The sequence below is a fragment of the Anomaloglossus baeobatrachus genome, chromosome 6, assembly GCF_048569485.1.
Source record: "Anomaloglossus baeobatrachus isolate aAnoBae1 chromosome 6, aAnoBae1.hap1, whole genome shotgun sequence".
NCBI classification, from domain to species: domain Eukaryota; kingdom Metazoa; phylum Chordata; class Amphibia; order Anura; family Aromobatidae; genus Anomaloglossus; species Anomaloglossus baeobatrachus.
Window position 1 is genome coordinate 433,118,163 of NC_134358.1, and position 20,907 is coordinate 433,139,069.

At 47.0% G+C, this 20,907-nt stretch overlaps 1 protein-coding gene across 1 annotated transcript in view; it reads left to right on the forward strand.

The window, feature by feature from the left end:
- MRPL3 (mitochondrial ribosomal protein L3) overlaps nt 1–20,907 on the forward strand; it is a 157,097-nt gene that overhangs the window by 110,815 nt on the left and 25,375 nt on the right. The window contains exon 7 of the mRNA XM_075316633.1: nt 8,329–8,437. Coding sequence (XP_075172748.1) covers nt 8,329–8,437 — 109 coding nt within the window. The remainder of the gene's footprint in view (nt 1–8,328; nt 8,438–20,907) is intronic.

Here is a 20,907-nt window from a genome sequence, read left to right on the forward strand (position 1 = left end):
GTTTCCTATCACTGAGCCAGTTTTTAACCCAGTTACACATATTTTCCCCTATCCCCATTATTCTCATTTTATGTACCAACCTTTTGTGTGGCACCGTATCAAAAGCTTTTGAAAAGTCCATATACACAACATCCACTGCATTTCCCTGGTCCAGACTTGAACTTACCTCTTCATAGAAGCCGATCAAATTAGTTTGACAGGATCGATCCCTCATAAACCCATGTTGATACTCTGTCATAAGGTTATTTTTCTTGAGATACTCCAGTATAGCATCTCTCAAGAAACCCTCAAGGATTTTACCAACCGTAGAGGTTAAACTTACCGGCCTATAATTTTCCGGCTCAGTTTTTGTCCCCTTTTTGAATATTGGCAGTAGACAACTAATTACATTTTAGATGTTCCCCCCTTTTTTATATATATATATATATGTGTATATATGTGTGTATGTATGTATGTATATATATAAAAAAAATTGATGTCACAAAGATAGATATTTAATGAAATCTTTTAATGATATTTTATTATATTTATTCTTAGTATATTTATTTAATTATTATTATCATTATAATTGTGGAGTTTATTATATTTGGAAAATAACAAGGTTATAATAATGGTTTTAATATTATTTTAATATATTGTTTATTGATAATATATTATAATATATGTTTTATTTAATTTAATAATGTTTAGTGAATTTTATATTCTTGTAATCACTAATTTAATACTCTGATGTGAGCTTTGATTATCAGGGTCTCTAAGGGTTAAAATTTCAATGATCAAGTAGCGGCACACCCAAAAGGTCCACCTTTTTAATCTATATAAGAAGTTTTATACTGCTCCTATTATACCTGATGAAAGCAATTCTGCTGAAACGCGTTGTAATAATAGGAGTGCCTAATTAATAAAGTTCAAATAACTAATACCAGCAAATATCCTCATTGCGCTATATTAGACCGAAAGAACTATCCATATACCCCCTCCCTATTGGGAATCGGTAATAGCTGCAAAGGACCTGCTGACATATCAAAAAATCCAGCTGGCTAGCTGGAGGATTGAGGAACAAAAACCTGAATTCCATGGTGCCGGTGGAAATCAGTAGCCGACAACGATACCCCAAATCTGGACTCTTGAAGCCTGGACACAGAATCTGTTCGGAGGAACTCCAGACTGATAAGCTTACACTGAAGTTGTGCGGGGGCGCACAACCAACAAAGGTGAGCAATTCTAATATTATAAACGCTAAAAGGATTCCACGGGTGCTTCTCATAGTGCGCTTGTTTTATTATCTATTTAAATGTTGATGATTATGGCTTACAGCCAATGAAAACCCACAAATCATCTCAGAAAATTAGAATATTATATAAGACCAACTGAAGAAATTATTTTAAACTCAGAAATGTTGGCGCCTACTGAAAATCTGTACAGTAAATGCACTCAATACTTGGTCGGGGATCCTTTTGCATGACTTACTGCATCAATGCGGCGTGGCATGGAGGTGATCAGCCTGTGGCCAGGTTGCTTTGATAGCAGCCTTCAGCTCTTCTGAATTGTTGGGTCTGGTGTCTCATCTTCCTGTTGACAATATCCCATAGATTCTCTATGCTCTTTAGGTCAGGCGAGTTTGCTGGCCAGTCAAGCACAGTGATACTGTGGTTATTAACCCCTTCACGACCTTGGACGGAAAGATCCGTCATGGTGCCCTGGTACTTAAAGACCCATGACGGATCTATCCGTCATTGTGAAATAGCGGCACCGGAGCCCCGGTGACTGCGATCGGTTCACAGAAACTGCAGATTTGGGAAGGAGAGGACCTGTACCTGACCTTAGAGGTGGTGCCTCCTCCCTGGACCTACGGAGGCTGTGATTGGCTGAGCGGCGTTGGTCAGCCAATCACAGCCACTGTAATATTTCAGATATTGAAAGTGGTTGAAACATTGAAATCCAGCCATGGTCAGTGCAGCTGTAGCACTGGCCATTGGCTGGAGCTGGGGGACCTCAGCTGGATCACCCTCCCCCTGCTCCAGCAGCTCTGATTGGAGAGACCGGCCTTGTGACTGATCTCCAATCACCGTGGACCTGTTGCCGGTGACCGCCTCCTCACCTTCACTTGTCGGTCCTGAGCATGCCAGTACAGTGAGTGTGTCCAGTGCAATGGCAGGGCGACAAGCTCCGGTCCCATGCTGTTATGTGACCGGAGCATGGGACCCGGAGGTTTCCGCGCTGCCATTGTACTGTATCAAACCAACGAAAAGCCTCCCGATCCACTGCCGCCCTCCTCAATTTGCCACCGCTCTCCCCGATCTGCTGCCCGCACCCCCACCTCTCACCCCCGTGATAGGATGCCTGCCCCCTCCCCCTCGTGATCGGCTGCCCGTCCCCTCCCCCTCGTGATCAACTGCCTGCCCCCTCACCTCCGTAATGTGCTGCCCGCCCCCTCACCCCGTGATCAGCTGCCCGCCCCCTTCCCCTCACCCCCCGTGATGTGCTCCCCGCTGCCCCCCACCTGTCACCCCCGTGATGTGCTCCCCCCCACCTGTCACCCCCGTGATGTGTGCTCCCTCACCTGTCACCCCCGTGATGTGTGCTCCCTCACCTGTCACCCCCGTGATGTGTGCTCCCTCACCTGTCACCCCCGTGATGTGTGCTCCCTCACCTGTCACCCCCGTGATGTGTGCTCCCTCATGGCGACCTATAGCCATGGACTACCACCATACAGGATCTGCTGCTGTCTCCCTAAGCCTCACCGGGATCCGTAGAAGTGTTCCAGAGTTATAACCTCATAAAGTGACACTGGTCAAAATTGCAAAAAGTGGCCTGGTCTTTAGGGTCAAAATAGGCTGGGGGCTGAAGGGGTTAAACCAGATATTTGTACTTTTGGCAGTGTGGACAGGTGCCAAGTCCTGCTGAAAAAGCTTGTCGGCAGAGGGAAGCATGATGTGCTCTAAAATTTCCTGGTAGATGGCTGCGCTGACTTTTGTCTTGGTGAAACACAGTGGACCTGGACCTACACCAGCAGATGACATGGCTCCCCAAACCATCACTGATTGTGGAAACTTCACACTAGACCTCAAATAGATTGGATTGTGGCCTCTCCTTTCTTCCTCCAGACTCTGGCACCTTGATTTTCACATGAAATGCAAAATTTACTTTCATATGAAAACAACACCTTGGACCACTGAGCAACAGTCCAGTTTTTTCTCCTTGGCCTAGGTAAGACACTTCTGGCGTTGTCTACTGGTCATGAGTGGCTTGACACAAGTTATAGCCCATGTCCTGGATATGTCTGTGTGTGGTGGCTCTTGAAGCACTGACTCCACCAACAGTCCACTCCTTGTGAATCTCCCCCAAATTTTTGAATAGTATTTTCTTAACAATCCTATCAATTCTGTGGTTATCCAGGTTGCTTGTGCACTTTTCTCTCCCACACTTTTTCCTTCCACTCAACTTTCCATTAATATGCTTGGATACAGCACTCTATGAACAGCCAGCTTCTTTAGGTGTGACCTTTTGTGGCTTACCCTCCAAGTCAGCAGTCTTCCCCATGATTGTGTAGCCTACTGAACCAGACTAAGAGATCACTTTAAATGCTTCGTAAACCTTTTCAGGTGTTTTGTGGTAATTATTCTAATTTTCTGAGATACATATGCTTGGGTTTTCATTGGCTTTAAGCCATAATAATCAACTGTAACAGAAATAAAGACTTGAAATAGATCACTCTGTTTGTAATGACTCTATATAACAAATACATTTCCCTTTTTGTATTGACTTACTGAAATAAATTAACTTTTTGATGATATTCTAATTTATTGAGATGCACCTGTATGTCCCCCATCCCGGGCCCCTTCCTGGTATATATGTTCCCTATTCTAGGCCCATTCTGGTATATATGTCCCCATTCTTCTATGTATTTCATCATCCGGTGTATATGTTTCCTGTCCTGCAATAAAATGAAAAAAAAAAAGAAAGAAAAACAACCTATATTAAACTAAATCATGGTTCTGACTTTAGTTTATATATGAAAATCCTGGTGATTGGAACTCTTTAATTATATTGGCGTGCTGTGCATGCCGATATAGTTAACAGTATGTAGCTCCGGGTGGGCCCCTGTGATCGTGGGGCCTGGGGTGACCGCACCCTCTGTCCTCCCGGTAGCTTCACTACTGCCCAGGAGGGAAGGGGAACACCAAGGAGCAGCTCCATCGTTACAGTGTCTTACAGGTAGTGTGGAGTGGGAAGAAGCACTAGGGATCTCATCTTTAGAGTTTATGAGGGTGTGACCAAGAGAATCTCATCCCCAAAGTACCCTTTTAAGCGTCTTGGAAAGCTGAGTGACATGTTTTGGCCATACTAGTTGTTATTCAGGTTTGTCAAAAAAACAGTAAGCAGTTTTTTCTTTTCATCTATTTTGTTTAAATTGGAAATTTAGTAGGTGCACGTGCAAAGTAATCAATATTAGTGTATATATATGAATGACGCCAAGAACCAAAGCATACTGTACATTTTTAGCATATGATAAAGGAACAAAGCCACAGCGAGATCCAATTAATTGAGGACATACCGCTTGCTTGCTAACCCACTTTCCAGATGATCTGTTTGTGCCATTATATAATGAGCACTTTCTCTGCTTAGGTTAGCATCATCAGGTGAGCTCTCCCAGTGGGCATCATGCCTGCTAAAATACATCCATATATTTACGAGGCAGCTGTAAAGAACCTTGGCCACTGAGTGCCCTAATTGGCATTTTACTGCTGTTCAGCACTGCTCCATTTCGGTACAGGCTTCACAACAAAGCAGATATGTGCAACGCATTTGTAATATTAGAGTGAACAATTGAATGGCGCTTGCTATGACACTGACCTAATTTAGGGCACCTGATGCCAGCTTTATGCACCTGAGAAACGTTCACATTTTATGATTACTTAGTTATTGGGCACATCAGACAGAGCAATTGTTTGTAAATGGTTACTAATAAACTGGCATCACCTCTAGGGACAGTTTCCTACTAGCTAGTTGTATTTTTTTTTTTCCATGGTAGGAACATTTAGCAATTTTAAATATTGAAAAGCAAAACTAGAGGGAAAATAATCTCAAGCTCTATTTTTTTTATGGGAGCATTTTTAGCAAGGTTGCAACCAGCTAAAAAATTCCAACTAAAGGAGCCTTTTTTTTCTTTGCAAGTAACTTTAAAGTGAATATGTCAGGTCCAATGTGCACCTAGAACCTCGAGCAGTTCTGGGTGCATATTTCTAATTCCTGCCTAACTCACATTATCTAGCATCGTAGCATACATAAAGAGATCTTTAGAAAAAGTATTTCTAAAGATCCTTTATGATATGCTAATGAGCGAGCGCAGGGACTAGTCGCAAGCGTGTTAGCTCCCCTGACTAGTCCGTCCTCATAGTATGTTAGCACGCCCACAGGGGCAAGCTAACATGTTATTCAATGCCCATTGTCCAGCGTCATCACCGGTGAGGCACATACCTGTGTCTTTTGTCACCGCCTCAGACGCCGGGTTTAGGGTCAGTAAGCATGATCAGAAGTCACCGTACACTAGGGTCATGTGCACTATGAAGCTGGGTATACGCATCCTGGCTTCAGAGAGGTCTAGTGCGCATGACCTGAAGTTCTAGGGACTTCTGATCATGCTCACGGGACCTAAACCCAGCGTCATCGGCAATGACAACGGACACAGGTACGTGTGTCACTGCAAATGATGCTGGGCATTGAATAGCTTGCTAACCTGCTAAGAGGGCGGACTAGACTGCGGACCGAACGCCCTTGCGACTAGTCCTTGCTTTCAGTAGAATATCATAAAGGATCTTTAGAAATACTTTTTCTAAAGATCTCTTTATCTAAGCTAATATACACCCACAACTACTTGTGGTTCTGTGTGCATATTACACCTGACAGGTTCCCTTTAAAGTTGAACTGTAGTATAAGTAATGCTGCAACTTTACTGCAAACTGATGGATAGACTCTCCCAACCACCCCAGCCCAAGCTGAAGAGATAGGAGGAATCTGGAAAAAATAGCCCAATAATTAGTTTGTCCAAATTGATTTGTGGGATGCAGTCCAGAACCTGGGTCAGAATCCCTGGTCACTTAGGAGCTCTGAGACTCAATCATCTCTTCAGGCATATGCAGCACAGATTACGTCACACCATAATGATGATGTAGCCAAGATGGCTACTCAAAAAAGGGAGCTGCACATGCAAAGAGATAGGAAGTGGCTCTCACAGCTCCCACCCAGCAGCCAGAGATTACTCGCCTGGTCTGGAAATATGATTCTGCAGGGTAATAGAATTCCGCAATGCCAAACTTGCATAGATTTTTTATTTTTACGTGGTGCAGAAAAATTCAAAAGTTTTTAGAAAGAAAAATAAAATAGTTTGTGTTGTCATTTTTTGAGACTTGTAACATTTTTATTTTTTTGGTAATAGAGATGGTATTTTTTAAGAGGAATTTGTCTAGTCTCGAAGACCAACTACTCTAAGGTGGCTCTGACCATAAGCAGCCAGCTGTGAAAAATTTGAATTAAAAATCCCATTGTTCTTTATAATAGGTAGGATTTTTAATAAGTAGTAAACTGCAATGTTGCTTTATTTTACAAGCAAATTTCTGAACATGAGACAATGCCTTTACAGGTAATCCTTCAGTAAGGTTAACCCACCCAAACCAAGTATAAAGGCATGCATATCTTTGAAATTGTTGGAGGGTAGTAGCAGCCAGTGCTGGAGCTCACCATCAACGACTCTATTTAAATGATGCTGCCATAAGTTGACAGCAGCATTTAAATTGTTGAATTTTCAGGACTAGTGTGTGTAAGAGACACAGATGTCAGCTTGTGTCTGTCCATGTCCAGAAGCTTTCTGGTGACTCGTTGCTTCTTGCGGACATACGCATTACACCTTGATGGTTGCTGGCTGCGCTGTAGACTCGTGTGGCTCCGGACATAAGCATTGCACCTTAATGGCTGCTGGCTAGGCTGTAGATGTGCATGGCTTGAGACATACACCATGCATCTTGATGGCTGCTAGCTGGTCTGGAGACGTGTGTGGCTTCAGACATACGCAGTGCACCTTGTTGCCTGGGCTGTAGATGTGCATGGCTCTGGACATATCCAGTGCACCTTCATGGCTGCTGACGTGCGTGGCTCCGGACATACACAGTACAGTGCACCTTGATGGCTGCTAGCTGGGATGCAGATGCACCTTGATGGCTGCTAGCTGGGATGCAGTGCACCTTGTTGCCTGGGCTGTAGATTTGCATGGCTCTGGACATATCCAGTGCACCTTGATGGCTGCTGACGTGCTTGGCTCTGGACATACACAGTACACCTTCATGGCTGCTAGCTGGGATGCAGATATGCGTGGATCCGAACATACGCAGTGCACCTTAATGGCTGCTGACTGGGCAGCAAATGTATGCTGCCAGGTGCCCATGTGCCATTGCTAATGCACTGCATTGGCTTATTTACAGCCACATGACAGGAGTGCTATACATTTAAGGGGCTAGAGAGTTGTTCGTTTCTCTACCACCCCTGAGGAAGCGATTTGCAATACCGGAAACGTCCTTTGGTGCAGCATGGTCTATAGAACTCTGCATGTTGCACCCTATTATAGCTAAGACTATTCATATTGTGTATGTGTCAAATGGGTATATATACTATTAATACATACTTTATGGATGTTATAATAATACCGTAATAAATAGGAATTTTTATTTATATAACGACAACATATTCCGCAGCATTTTACCCTGAGGATCTAGTGTCATTATGCTTTACAATTATAATTCTGTTACAATGTTATTTGCACCTACATTGCCATCTATGATCTGGTTTTGTCATCTTGTATGTTGTGGCATTAAAGCCATCCTCTTTATAGAATATATATTATGTAATATTTTTTAGATAAAAACTGCCATTGACTTTGATTGTTTAGTATAGATGTCGGCTATTTAGCATAGCCAGAATCTACTGGCTAAGATTAAGGACCAAGCGTTTTTTGTGGGGGGTGGGGTTTCATTGTCTTTCAAAAGCCATTTTTTATTTTCTATCATTTCACAGATTGTTATATATAAAATGAGTTTTTTATTATTGAGGTACATAACTGAATAATTGTTATTAACTATTTGGGGGGTAAATTGGAATAAACTGCACTGATTACTTTGGTTTTCCTGTGTCCTGAACAATTTCGTGATAGTATCTAATTAATCACAGATATATAGCAACATGTCATAGTTACAAAAAAAAAAAAGTTTGTTTCTGCAGTCAGGATCAAAAACAACTTAAAAATGACCTCCTCTCTGTTTACTTTATTTTTATCAGGATTGGTAAAGGATTTCAAGGAGTCATGAAGAGGTGGGGATATAAAGGCCAGCCAGCATCTCATGGACAGACTAAAACACATCGCAGGCCAGGAGCTATTGCTGCTGGGGTAAGTCAGTGGATGCTGTGGAGGGAGGATGGTGTTTTATTTCAGCACATACTAAAGCAGGGGTGGGCAATTAATTTTCCCATGGGGCCGCATGAGAAATTGGGATGGTTTTAGAGGGCCGGACTAATATAATTAACTCGGTTCTACATATATATATATATATATATAATATATATACACACAAACACACATATATACTGTGCGTGTATAATATATATACGCATACACACAATGTATACATACACACACAATCCCCATATACTACATCACTACACCCGCCACATACTATACCTGTAATATACATCAGTATACACTACACCTCTATATACTATACCACTATATATTACATCACTACACCCCTATATACACCTGTAATATACTACACCCCTATATACACCTGTAATATGCTACATCACTATATACTACACCTGTAATAAACTGCAGCACATCACTATATACTACACCTGTGATAACCTACATCACTACACCCCTATATACTACACTTGTATTATACTACATCACTACACCCCTATATACTACACTTGTATTATACTACATCACTACACCCCTATATACTACACTTGTATTATACTACATCACTACACCCCTATATACTACACTTGTATTATACTACACTCCTATATACTACACCTGTATTATACTACACCACTACACCTGTAATATACTACACCACTACACCCCATATACACCTGTAATATACTACACCACTACACCCTTATATACACCTGTAATATACTACACCACTACACCCCTATATACACCTGTATTATACTACACCCCTATATACACCTGTATAATACAGGTGTATATAGGGGTGTAGTGGTGTAGTATAATACAGGTGTATATAGGGGTGTAGTATAATACAGGTGTATATAGGGGTGTAGTATAATACAGGTGTATATAGGGGTGTAGTGGTGTAGTATAATACAGGCGTATATAGGGGTGTAGTATAATACAGGTGTATATAGGGGTGTAGTATATTACAGGTGTATATAGGGGTGTAGTGGTGTAGTATAATACAGGTGTATATATGGGTGTAGTATTATACTACACTCCTATATACACCTGTATTATACTACACCACTACACACCTATAAAAGTACAGCACTACACCCCCCCATATACCACACCTGTAAAACTACATTCCCATATACTAAACCACTACACCCCAAATATTTGTCAAAAGTTACCCCTCTCCCCCAGCCCCCCGCCTGCCCGCCCCCATTGTCCCCGCAGGTTACTAGTAACCACTCACCTCTCTTCTTATCGTTCCCGTCCTCAGACACCTCCGTACGAGCCCCCCGCTGAGCTGCTTCTCCTTCACATGGCCAGGCTGCGCCGACGCTGTATTCCTAGGAGCCCCCGCCGCTGCCTCTCTCCATACGGCCCCCGCCTCTGCAGCTTCTCCTGCCAGGCGGGAACTTTTCAAATGACACACGCGCGCCGTACTGACGATATCAGGGCGCGCGTGTGTCACAGAGAAAAGTGTTGGGCAAGGAACAGAGGAGAGATTCCTGCGTTCCGCTGCCTACACTGTGCGGAGCTTCAGGATCTGTCCTCTGTTTCCTGCCCGACACGCAGCGTGTGATGAGGGTCAGGGCCGGCTCCAGGTTTTTGTGGGCCCCGGGCGGAAGAGTCCCAGTGGGCCCCATCAACACGCAGACACACATACGTACACATACATATTTAAAGACAAACTCACAAAAATACATATAGAACGGACACATCTATACAGCCATATAAACATTATACATGCCTACAGACACACAGCTCTGTTGCATACATACAGACACACATGGCTCTGCTACAGACACACATGGCTCTGCTACAGACACACATAGCTCTGCTACATACACACATAGCTCTGCTACATACATACACACATAGCTCTGCTACATACATACACACATAGCTCTTCTACATACATAGCTCTGCTACATACATACACACATAGCTCTGCTACATACATAGCTCTTCTACATACATACACACAAAGCTCTGCTACATACATAGCTCTGCTACATACATACACATAGCTCTGCTACATACAGACACACATAGCTCTGCTACATACATAGCTCTGCTACATACAGACACACATAGCTCTGCTACATACAGACACACATAGCTTTGCTACATACATACACACATAGCTCTGCTACATACAGACACACATAGCACTGCTACATACAGACACACTTAGCTCTGCTACATACAGACACACATAGCTTTGCTACATACATACACACATAGCTCTGCTACATACAGACACACATAGCACTGCTACATACAGACACACATAGCGCTGCTACATACAGACACACATAGCTCTGCTACATACATAGCTCTGCTACATACAGACACACATAGCTCTGCTACATACAGACACACAGAGCTCTGCTACATACATACACACATAGCTCTGCTACATACATAGACACACATAGCTCTGCTACATACAGACACACATAGCTCTGCTACATACAGACACACATAGCTCTGCTACATACAGACACACATAGCTCTGCTACATACATACACACATAGCTCTGCTACATACATACACACATAGCACTGCTACATACACACATAGCTCTGCTACATACAGACACACATAGCTCTGCTACATACAGACACACATAGCTCTGCTACATATATACATACATACACATTGCTCTGCTACATACACACATAGCTCTGCTACATACATACACACATAGCTCTGCTACATACAGACACACATAGCTCTGCTACATATATACATACATACACATTGCTCTGCTACATACACACATAGCTCTGCTACATACATACACACATAGCTCTGCTACATATATACATACATACACACATAGCTCTGCTACATATATACATACAACAGAAAGTAAAAGAGAAGGGTGTTCAAATTGCCGCGCCAACAGATCACTCGTTCAGATGATGGAGACCAATGTCACTTTATTTTCATATGGGTCTACGCGTTTCAGGAGCACCTGCTCCCTTCCTCAGGACCGTCAGGATAAAACCAACATCAAATCTGTCACACTTCTGGCACGGCACGGCATACGGCACGGGGGGGGGGGGTTTGCAGGGAATACACCTAGGGGGGAGAAGAGCCCATACAGCTCACCAGGGCCCATAAATCGGGGGCTGGGGAGGGCACATACCACTCAGGTCACGGTGGAGAGGGGGCCCACACAGAGCCGGAAAGAAGCACTGTGCTGGGGGTCGCTGGCTGGCACTGCAACTCTCATCTGTGGGATGAGCAGGACGCCGGCCGGTAGCTCCGCCCACAGATTAAGTTCAACCAGGAAGTCTTTGCTCCTTAAAGGGACGGCGCCGCAGATTCCTGCCGAGGACTGCGGTCCCCGGAACTCGGCCCGGGGGCAGCAGAACTAAAGCTGGTGTCACACACAGCGACAACGACAACGACGTCGCTGCTACGTCACCATTTTCTGTGACGTTGCAGCGACGTCCCATCGCTGTCGCTGTGTGTGACATCCAGCAACGACCTGGCCCCTGCTGTGAGGTCGCCGGTCGTTGCTGAATGTCCAGCTTCATTTTTTGGTCGTCACTCTCCCGCTGTGACACACACATCGCTGTGTGTGACAGCGAGAGAGCGACGAAATGAAGCGAGCAGGAGCCGGCACTGGCAGCTGCGGTAAGCTGTAACCAGCGTAAACATCGGGTAACCAAGGGAAGACCTTTCCCTGGTTACCCGATGTTGACGCTGGTTACCAGCCTCCGCTCTTGCTGCCAGTGCCGGCTCCTGCACTGCGCACATGTGGCTGCAGTACACATCGGGTAATTAACCCGATGTGTACTGTAGCAAGGAGAGCAAGGAGCCAGCGCTAAGCAGTGCGCGCGGCTCCCTGCTCTCTGAACTGTGACATGTAGCTGCAGCACACATCGGGTTAATTAACCCGATGTGTACTGTAGGAGAGCAAGGAGCCAGCGCTAAGCGCGGCTCCCTGCTCTCTGAACATGTAGCACAGCGACGTTATGATCGCTGCTTCTGCTGTGTTTGACAGCTAAGCAGCGATCATAACAGCGACTTACAAGGTCGCTGTTACGTCACCGAAAATGGTGACGTAACAGCGACGTCGTTGTCGCTGTCGTTTAGTGTGAACCCAGCTTAAGGCGAGTGGGCCCCGGCCAAGGGGCACCAGAACTGACGAGGCCGAGTGAGCCCCCCCCCGGGTACTGATGAGGGCAATCTGACCACGCGCCTCCCGGAGCCTGGAGCTCCGGACAACAGGTCAGATTGCTCTCATCAGTGACCGGCCAGCAAGGACGCCCTGAGCCAGGCGGGCCGGTCACATAGAGTAGGCGGGCCGGATGTGGCCCGCGGGCCGCCCCTTGCCCAGGTCTGTACTAAAGCATGCTAGTCATTTCCCTATTTTTAAAATAAGTTGTCATATGTGTGTACAGGAGAAATAATACCTTTGGCCATTTATATGCCGATTTCCTGCATTTTTTTTTTTTACCAAATTTACCCACCACACCCTTTATCTGTTATTTTTACTTTTTTCTTTTGAAAAAGCACAAAGAAATGGGCAACCTTGAGGGCCATAAATGTAGTGGTCAACTAAAGAAACTTGGTGCAGGAGATGAAAGACACATCATCCTTACTGCTCTTCAAAAGAAGATGGTGTCCAGCAGTGCCATCAACTAACAACTGGCAACAACCAGAGGGAGACAACTACACTCAGAGAAATCTGTCCAGAACTGGTCTTTATAGAAGAGTTGAGGCTAAAAACCCGTACCTTCTAAAGCAGGGGTGGGGAACCTTTTTTCTGCCGGGGCCCATTTGGAAATTTTTACCAATCTTCGGGGGCTGCACAAAATTATCAACTTGAAAATTACCCTAATATAGTTGGTCAAACAATTAACTCACTGTGGCGGCTGGAGCTTGTACTCTTTGGTGCAGCTGTAATATTAGGCGATATTGATCTTTTTGCTTTTCACAACTGCTTTTCCACGTTTGAGTTGGCTGGGACTGCTGTATATACATCACAGGGGAGGGTTGGGAGGAATATAGATCACTGGGGAGGCTGGGGGCATAGACATCATTGGGGGATACATACATCATTGATGGGGAGCACAAACATAGCTGGGGGGGCATAAACATTGCTGGGGAGGGCTGGGAGGAATATACATCACTAGGGAAGCAGCAGGGCATAGACGTCACTGGGGGTACATACATCACTGGGCGGCACAGACTTCACTGGGGGTATATACACATCACTGGGTTACACAGACATAGCTGGGGGGCATAAACATTGCTGGGGTTATATAAATAGCCGGGGGCAAACAGCCCTGGGGGATGCCGGAGGGACACAGAGAGCCCTGGGGGAACAGAGAATGATGGGAGAGGCTGGAGGCACAGACAAATCAGGGGGACGCTGGGGACACAGATGGCACAGAGAAGAATGGGAGAGGCTGAAGGCACAGACAGAACTGGGAGAGGCTCGGGGCACAGAGATCACTGGGGAAACTGGGGGGCCACAGATCACTGGGGAGACTGGGGGGGCCACAGATCACTGGGGAGACTGGGGGGGGCACAGATCACTGGGGAGACTAGGGGGGCACAGATCACTGGGGAGACGGGGGCACAGATCACTAGGGGTGCATAGATCACTAGGGGGACTGGGGGGGGCACAGAACACTGGGGGGGCACAGATCACCGGGGAGACTGGGGGGCACAGGTCACTGGAGAGACTGGGGGGAGGCACAGAACACATTGGGGGGCACAGATCACTGGGGAGACTGGGGGGGGCACAGATCACTGGGGAGACTTGGGGGCACAGATCACTGGGGAGACTGGAGGGAGGCACAGAACACTGGGGGGGGCACAGATCAATGGGGAGACTGGGGGGGCACAGAACACTGGGGGAGGCACAGAACACTGGGGAGAAAGAGGGGCACAGAGCACTGGAGGTACAGAGCGCTGGGGGCACAGACAGACTCTCATGAGCTTGGAGGTAGTTAGAGAACTGGGGGAGGCTGGGATCACAGAGCGCTGGAGGTGGTTGCGGGCACGGAGGGCTCTGCCGCCAGGCACAGAGAGGAGCAGCCGCCGCCGCCGGGCACAGAGAGGAGCAGCCGCCGCCGGGCACAGAGAGGAGCAGCCGCCTTCGCCGCTGGGCACAGGGAGCCGCCGGGCACGGAGCCGCCGCCGCAACCGCTGGGCACAGAGAGCCGCCGGGCACAGAGAGGAGCAGCCGCCGCCGGGAACAGGGAGCCGCCGCCGCAACCGCCGGGCTCAGGGAGCCACCGGGCACAGAGAGGAGCAGCCGCCGGGCACAGGTAGCCACCGGGCATGGAGCCGCCGGGCACAGGGAGCCACCGCCGGTCACAGGGAGCCGCCGCCGCCGCAACCGCCGGGCACAGGGAGCTGCAACCGCCGGGCACAGGGAGCCGCCGCCGGGCACAGGGAGCCGCCGCCGCAACCGCCGGGCATAGGGAGCTGACGCCGCAACCGCCGGGCACAAGGAGCTGCAACCGCCGGGCACAGGGAGCCGCCGCCGCAACCGCCGGGCACAGGCAGCCGCCGCTGGGCACAGGGAGCCACTTTCGCTGGGCACAGAGCGCTGCCGGCACAGTAAGACCTGGGGGATGATTGGCAGTCAATCCTCTCCTTTTGATTTTAGCGCCCCTCACGCCGACCCCACCTACAAAGTACGTCCTCACGTAGGCAGTGCCAGCGTGGGGACGTAGTCTTTCAGGTATAGGAAATGCAGCGTTCAGCATTGAACGCGCTGTGTGGGGTTTTAAAGGGACAGCAGCCAGTAAGATGCGGCTGCCGCCCCAGCACTACAGTTCCCGGGAATCAGCCCGGGGGCCGCAGAAAAAGTCGTCGCGGGCCGCATACAGCCCGCGGGCCGGAGGTTCCCCACCCCTGTTCTAAAGGAAACCAGACCATGCAACTCAACTATTCACATAAACATTAAAACTGAGGTGCAGTAAGGTGCCCAGGACTGAGAAGTCAAAATGTGAAACATTTGGTGGCAACAAAAGACAGTTTGATTGCCAATAGGTTGAAGAGCTGGTACAATAATGATTGTCTGCAGACCGCAGTGAAGCATGGTATAGGTTCCTTGCAAGTTTGGGACAGCATTTCAGCAAATTGAGTTGAGATGGGAATCTGGTCAGGATTAGTGGTGTCCTCTATGTTGAGAAATACAGACAGATACTTATCCATCACATGCAATATCATCAGGGCGGCATCTGACTGGCTCCAAATTTATTCTGCCAACAATAGAAATCAGCTAAAAACATATACATTGCTTTGCGAAAGTATTCGGCCGCCTCGAATTTTTCAACCTTTTCCCACATTTCAGGCTTCAAACATAAAGATAAAAATGTTAATGTTATGGTGAAGAATCAACAAGTGGGACACAATTGTGAAGTTGAACAAAATTTATTGCTTATTTTAAACCTTTTTAACCCCTTCAGCCCCCAGGCATTTTGCGTTTTTCCGGGGGGTTTTTTTCCTCTCTTCCGAGAGCCGTAACTTTTTTATTTTTCGTCAATCTTGCCATATGAGGGCTTGTTTTTTGCAGGACGAGTTGTAGATTTAAATGAAACCATAAGTTTTACCATATAGTGTACTGGAAAACGGCAAAAAAAATTCCAAGTGCAGAATAATTGCAAAAATAGTGTGATCGCACAATAGTTTTTGGGATATTTTATTCACTGTGTTCACTCTATGGTAAAACTGATGTGTCAGTGTGATGTCTCAGGTCGGTGCGAGTTTGTAGACACCAAACATGAATAGGTTTACTTGTATCTAAGTGGTTAAAACAAATTCACAAGCCTGTCCAAAAAAGGTGGCGCACGGTTTGCGCCATTTTCCGAATCGTTTAGCGTTCTCATTTTTCTGGATCTATGTCTCAGTGACGGCTTATTTTTTGCGTCTCGAGCTGACATTTTTAATGGTACCAATTTTGCGCAGATGCTACATTTTGATCGCCTGTTATTGCATTTTGCGCCAAATTTGCGGCGACCAAAAAACGTAATTTTGCCATTTGGAGTTGTTTTGCCGCTACGCCGTTTACCAATCAGATTAATTGATTTTATATTTTGATAGATCGGGCATTTCTGAAAGCGGTGATACCAAATATGTGTATATTTTTTTATTTTTTTAACCCTTTTTAATTTTCAATGGGGTAAAAGGGGGATCATTTGAACTTTTAGGTTTTTTATTTTTTTTAATTTTTAAAACTTTTTTTTAACTTTTTTTTATTTTTTTAGTCCTTCTAGGGAGCTACAGCGATCAGCAATCTGATCGCTCTACCATATCTCCAAATCACCTTGGTGAGGGACCGCCGCTCTGGCCTGCCGGACCCCCTCTGGGGCGATGTGGGCTGTAGGCTCCCCGGCCGGCGATCTCCATGAGTCCGCCGGCCGCCTCCTGTATGCGCGCTGTCCTGTGCGGCCCAAAGTGTTGCCGGGGCGGGACATCCGGGTCACGCGCTACCCCGGGGGAGCACTTCCGGCTGGCGAGGACAGCATGCTGGACTTGCTATCGCTAACGGCAGCCTGTCCTGGACCCGGTGCGGGAGGCGGGGAACAATTCCCTATCACAGGGGGGCAAGCATTTTCACATGAAAGGCTGCCCTGAAGGTATCTGAACCACGGTAAGGTTACTGATACTACTGTGCGGTCATGTCTTCCCCTGCATCTGCAGAGCCCAGTGTTCCCCCCCGCCGCAGTAAGTCAACTGAAGGATCCTTATACTGTGTTTTTTCCTAGGAGGACAAACCTGCCCCTAGGAAGTCTGAAAAAATTAAAAAATGCCCAGTCTGTGCAAAGAAACTCCCTATGATTTGGGATAAAAAGCTCTGACAGCAGTGCATGGACTAAATTGCTAGGGCCGAATAGCCTTCCCTGGTAGATGAGTTACGTTCCTTGGTGAAGCAGGAGATACAAGCCTCACTAGCCTCCATCCCTACTGCTGGTCCTTCCTCCCCTAAGAAGAGGAAGCTCCAAACAGCCCCGTCAGATCCTGAGGAGGCCCTCGATTCAGCTTCTGATGGACCTCATGAGACCTTGTCCTCCGGGAAGACTGAGCGATCATTCCTATTCTCCTCTGATGATTTAGGAGATTCCATTGGGGCAGTTTGGAGCACTATGGGCTTGAAAGAAGAGCAAGTCCTTCCTTCGGTCCAGGACAAAATGTTTGCTGGCCTGAAATCGACAAAACAAGTCAGGTTTCCAGTCCATGCCAACATCTTGAGTCTTATTTCTCAGGAATGGCAATCTCCTGAGAAACAATTCAGGAGCGACTTCAGACGCAGGTTTTCCCTAAAGAACAATGAGATGTACTGGGGAGGTCCCAAGGATGGATGTGCAGGTAGCACGTGTGGCTAAGAAGATGGCGCTCTTCTTTGAGGATATTTCCCAACTTAGGGACCAGATGGATCGCAAAACCGAGAGCCTTATGAAAAAATCCTGGGAGGTGTCCTCTTCCACCATTCAGGCAAATATGTCCTCCACTTGTGTCTCCAGGTCCCTACTCAAGTGGCTTGACCAGTTGGAAGCACATATTTCACAGGGTACCCCTAGGCATTATCTACTGGATTCCCTTCCCGTGTTCAGGAAGGCTACCAGTTTTATGGCAGATACGTCTGTAGAGTCAGTCCACCTGGCGGCCAGACAGGCATTATGGCTGAAAGTGTGGAGTGGGGAAACCACTTCCAAATTGAGACTCTGCTCTCTTCCCTTTAAAGGGGACTTGGTGTTTGGCCCAGCTCTGGATGACATTCTGGATAAGGCAACTAATTGGAAGGCCCTTCCGGAGCAAAAAAAACCACTAAAACTCCAGGAAATGGCCCTTTCGTCCATCGGTGCCTCAGACCTCCCAGCCCAAGGGGAAAGGGAAGTCGGGTCGGTGGAGCTACCCAAAGGGTAGAGGGAAGAATTCCAGCAGCATGACAAACAATGACTCGTTTCTGGTGGGGGGGGGCTCTCTGACTTTCTTCCCCAATTGCAGACCATCATCATCTGCCAGTGGGTGCTAAGTCATATCAGAGGGTCTCCTAATAGAATTCATCTCCCCCCCTCCACCAGGCCTCCGAGTCACTGCGCTTTCCTCACAGGGTTCCCAGGATCTCCTGTACTCAAAGTTACAGGAGTTAATACATTCAAAGGTCATTTCCCAGGTATTACGCTCGCCGCAGTGTGGTGAGCGTGGACGTGTGAACCCACTAGACTGCAACGGAGCTGCGGTAGCTTACCATAAGCAGGACCCGGAAGAGCGTAGATGGTGAGTAATTGACAAGGTTTATTGATAATCCTTAAACAGGACAGGAGTGTGAGAGTGACCGGGAGAGACTCTACCAGACCATGCACTGGACTCCCCTGGAGGAGCAATCGGGGGCGAACCCCTATACAGGGACTGTCTGGTCCAGCCCCAGGGAGCCGAAGCGCACAATCTCCGAGACAGTGGTTACGACTCACCGCATCACAGGGAAAGAGCAAAGTCTCTGGTTAGTGCGCCCAGACAGTGGCACAGCACAACGTGCGAAGACACGGCAAACGTGAAGGTTCAGTGGAAGTAGCTCCTCTGGCAGTGGCAAAGCTGATACAACGAGGCTCTGTGGATGTGGAACCGTAAGTGAAGGTTGACACTAAGGAGGAAGCACAGCTTACGGGTCCTTTTAGCAACAGAGAAGCAGCGGTTATGGAGGCACAGCAAACACGACTAAATCTAAGGATAGGAACTGACACATTAGTAAGAGGCACAGGAAGGAGGTACGCAGCGCGACCCCTACACTGACAACATACCTATTGCACTGAGAACAGCTCAGTACTAAAAGGACCTGTGATGATGTCAGAAGGAGGGGAGGTGTCAGAGATCATATGATCCATAATGCATGCAAGACTCTGCAGTGTCACGAAGAGTGCAGGAGAGCAGGGAGCGTGCGTGGGCTGCGTCAGTATGCTGGAATCAGTAAGTACTGAATGGACAGAAGCTGATTCACCCCTGGTGACACTGCGGAGACGCCCCCTGGTCTCCATGGCCAGTGGGAACAAGAGTCACAGCGCTTGGGTACGGCACAAGACTGGGCATGACACCAGGTTCGAAGTCAGGAAGAAAGGGTAGGCCATTATTCCCCCCTCTTCCTGGTCAGAAAGCCATCTGGAGACGCCCGTATTATCATCACTCTGAAATGTCTCAATCAACGGGTTCCATACCGTCGTTTCAAGATAGGGCCAATAAAATTGGCGATTCCATTGATAGGGCTGCAACATCAGATGGCTACAATCGATTTGAAGGATGCCTACTTCCATGTGCCCATTCATCCGCAGCACAGGAAGTGCCTCAAATTTGCAATTCTGCACAAGGGGAGGTCGTTCACTTTCAATTCCTTCGGGATCTCCTCAAACCCAAGGGTTTTCTCACAGATCATTTCAGAAGTAGTTGCCTTCCTATGGGTTCAAGGCATCTGTCTGGTGCCATATCTGGACGACTTCCTTCTCATTGCTCCCTGTGCTCAGACCCTCAGGAGACATGTGGAGAAGTCTTTGAGCGTTCTTCAATCCTTAGGCTGGATCCTCAATCTCAAGAAGTCTCAGCTGCAACCCTCCTCCACACGACGATATTTTGGGGTGCTGTTAGACTCCGAAAGGCAGGCATCCTTTCTCCCAGAGGACCACAGGTTGACCATTCTATCCAAGATTTCGGCTCTTCATCGGCAAGCATCTCCCACCCTTTGAGCAGCTATGTCAGCTCTTGGATCAATGACGTCCTGCATTCAATCTGTGATGTCGGCCCAGGCCCACTCTCGTCTTCAGGATCATATCTTGTCACATTGGGACAGACTCCCTTCCTCCCTGAAGAAAACATTTCACCTATCAGGGAGTGTCACTTCGTCTCTCCTCTGGTAGTTGAATCCCAGCAACCTGCTTGTAGGGGTTGCATGGACCCTGACACCTCTTGTTACCCTGACCAAAGATGCGAGCCAGAGGTGGTGGGGGGCCATGGTTGCCAGCACCCCATTTGAAGATGTCTGGAGTCCTTACGTCAGCTCCCAGTCCTCCAACTACCGGGAAATGAGGGCGGTCAAGGAAGTCCTCCTGGCAGCTCAAGATCTCATCAGGGAATCTCACGTCTTAGTCTATTCCAACAATGTCAAGTGATTTTATTTTTTTTTGTTGTTTTTTTAAGTGATTCTTAAGTCATTTGTTGCTTGGGGATTTTTGCTTCAAATGAACCACTATAGCTGAAGTGAACAAAGAAACTGATTACACAGGTGTGGTTATATCCACACCCTCATTTGAATACCCAGTAAATTGCATTTTTTTTATCTATAAAATAGAAAGTTAGATGTATTTTTATTTGGATACCTGAGGAAAGCAGTTGTTTTCGCCGAAACGCGTTGTATCTGTTTTTTATTTCCGTATGTTTTAATGTTTTTTGAACAATAAATTCCAATTGGGGTTGA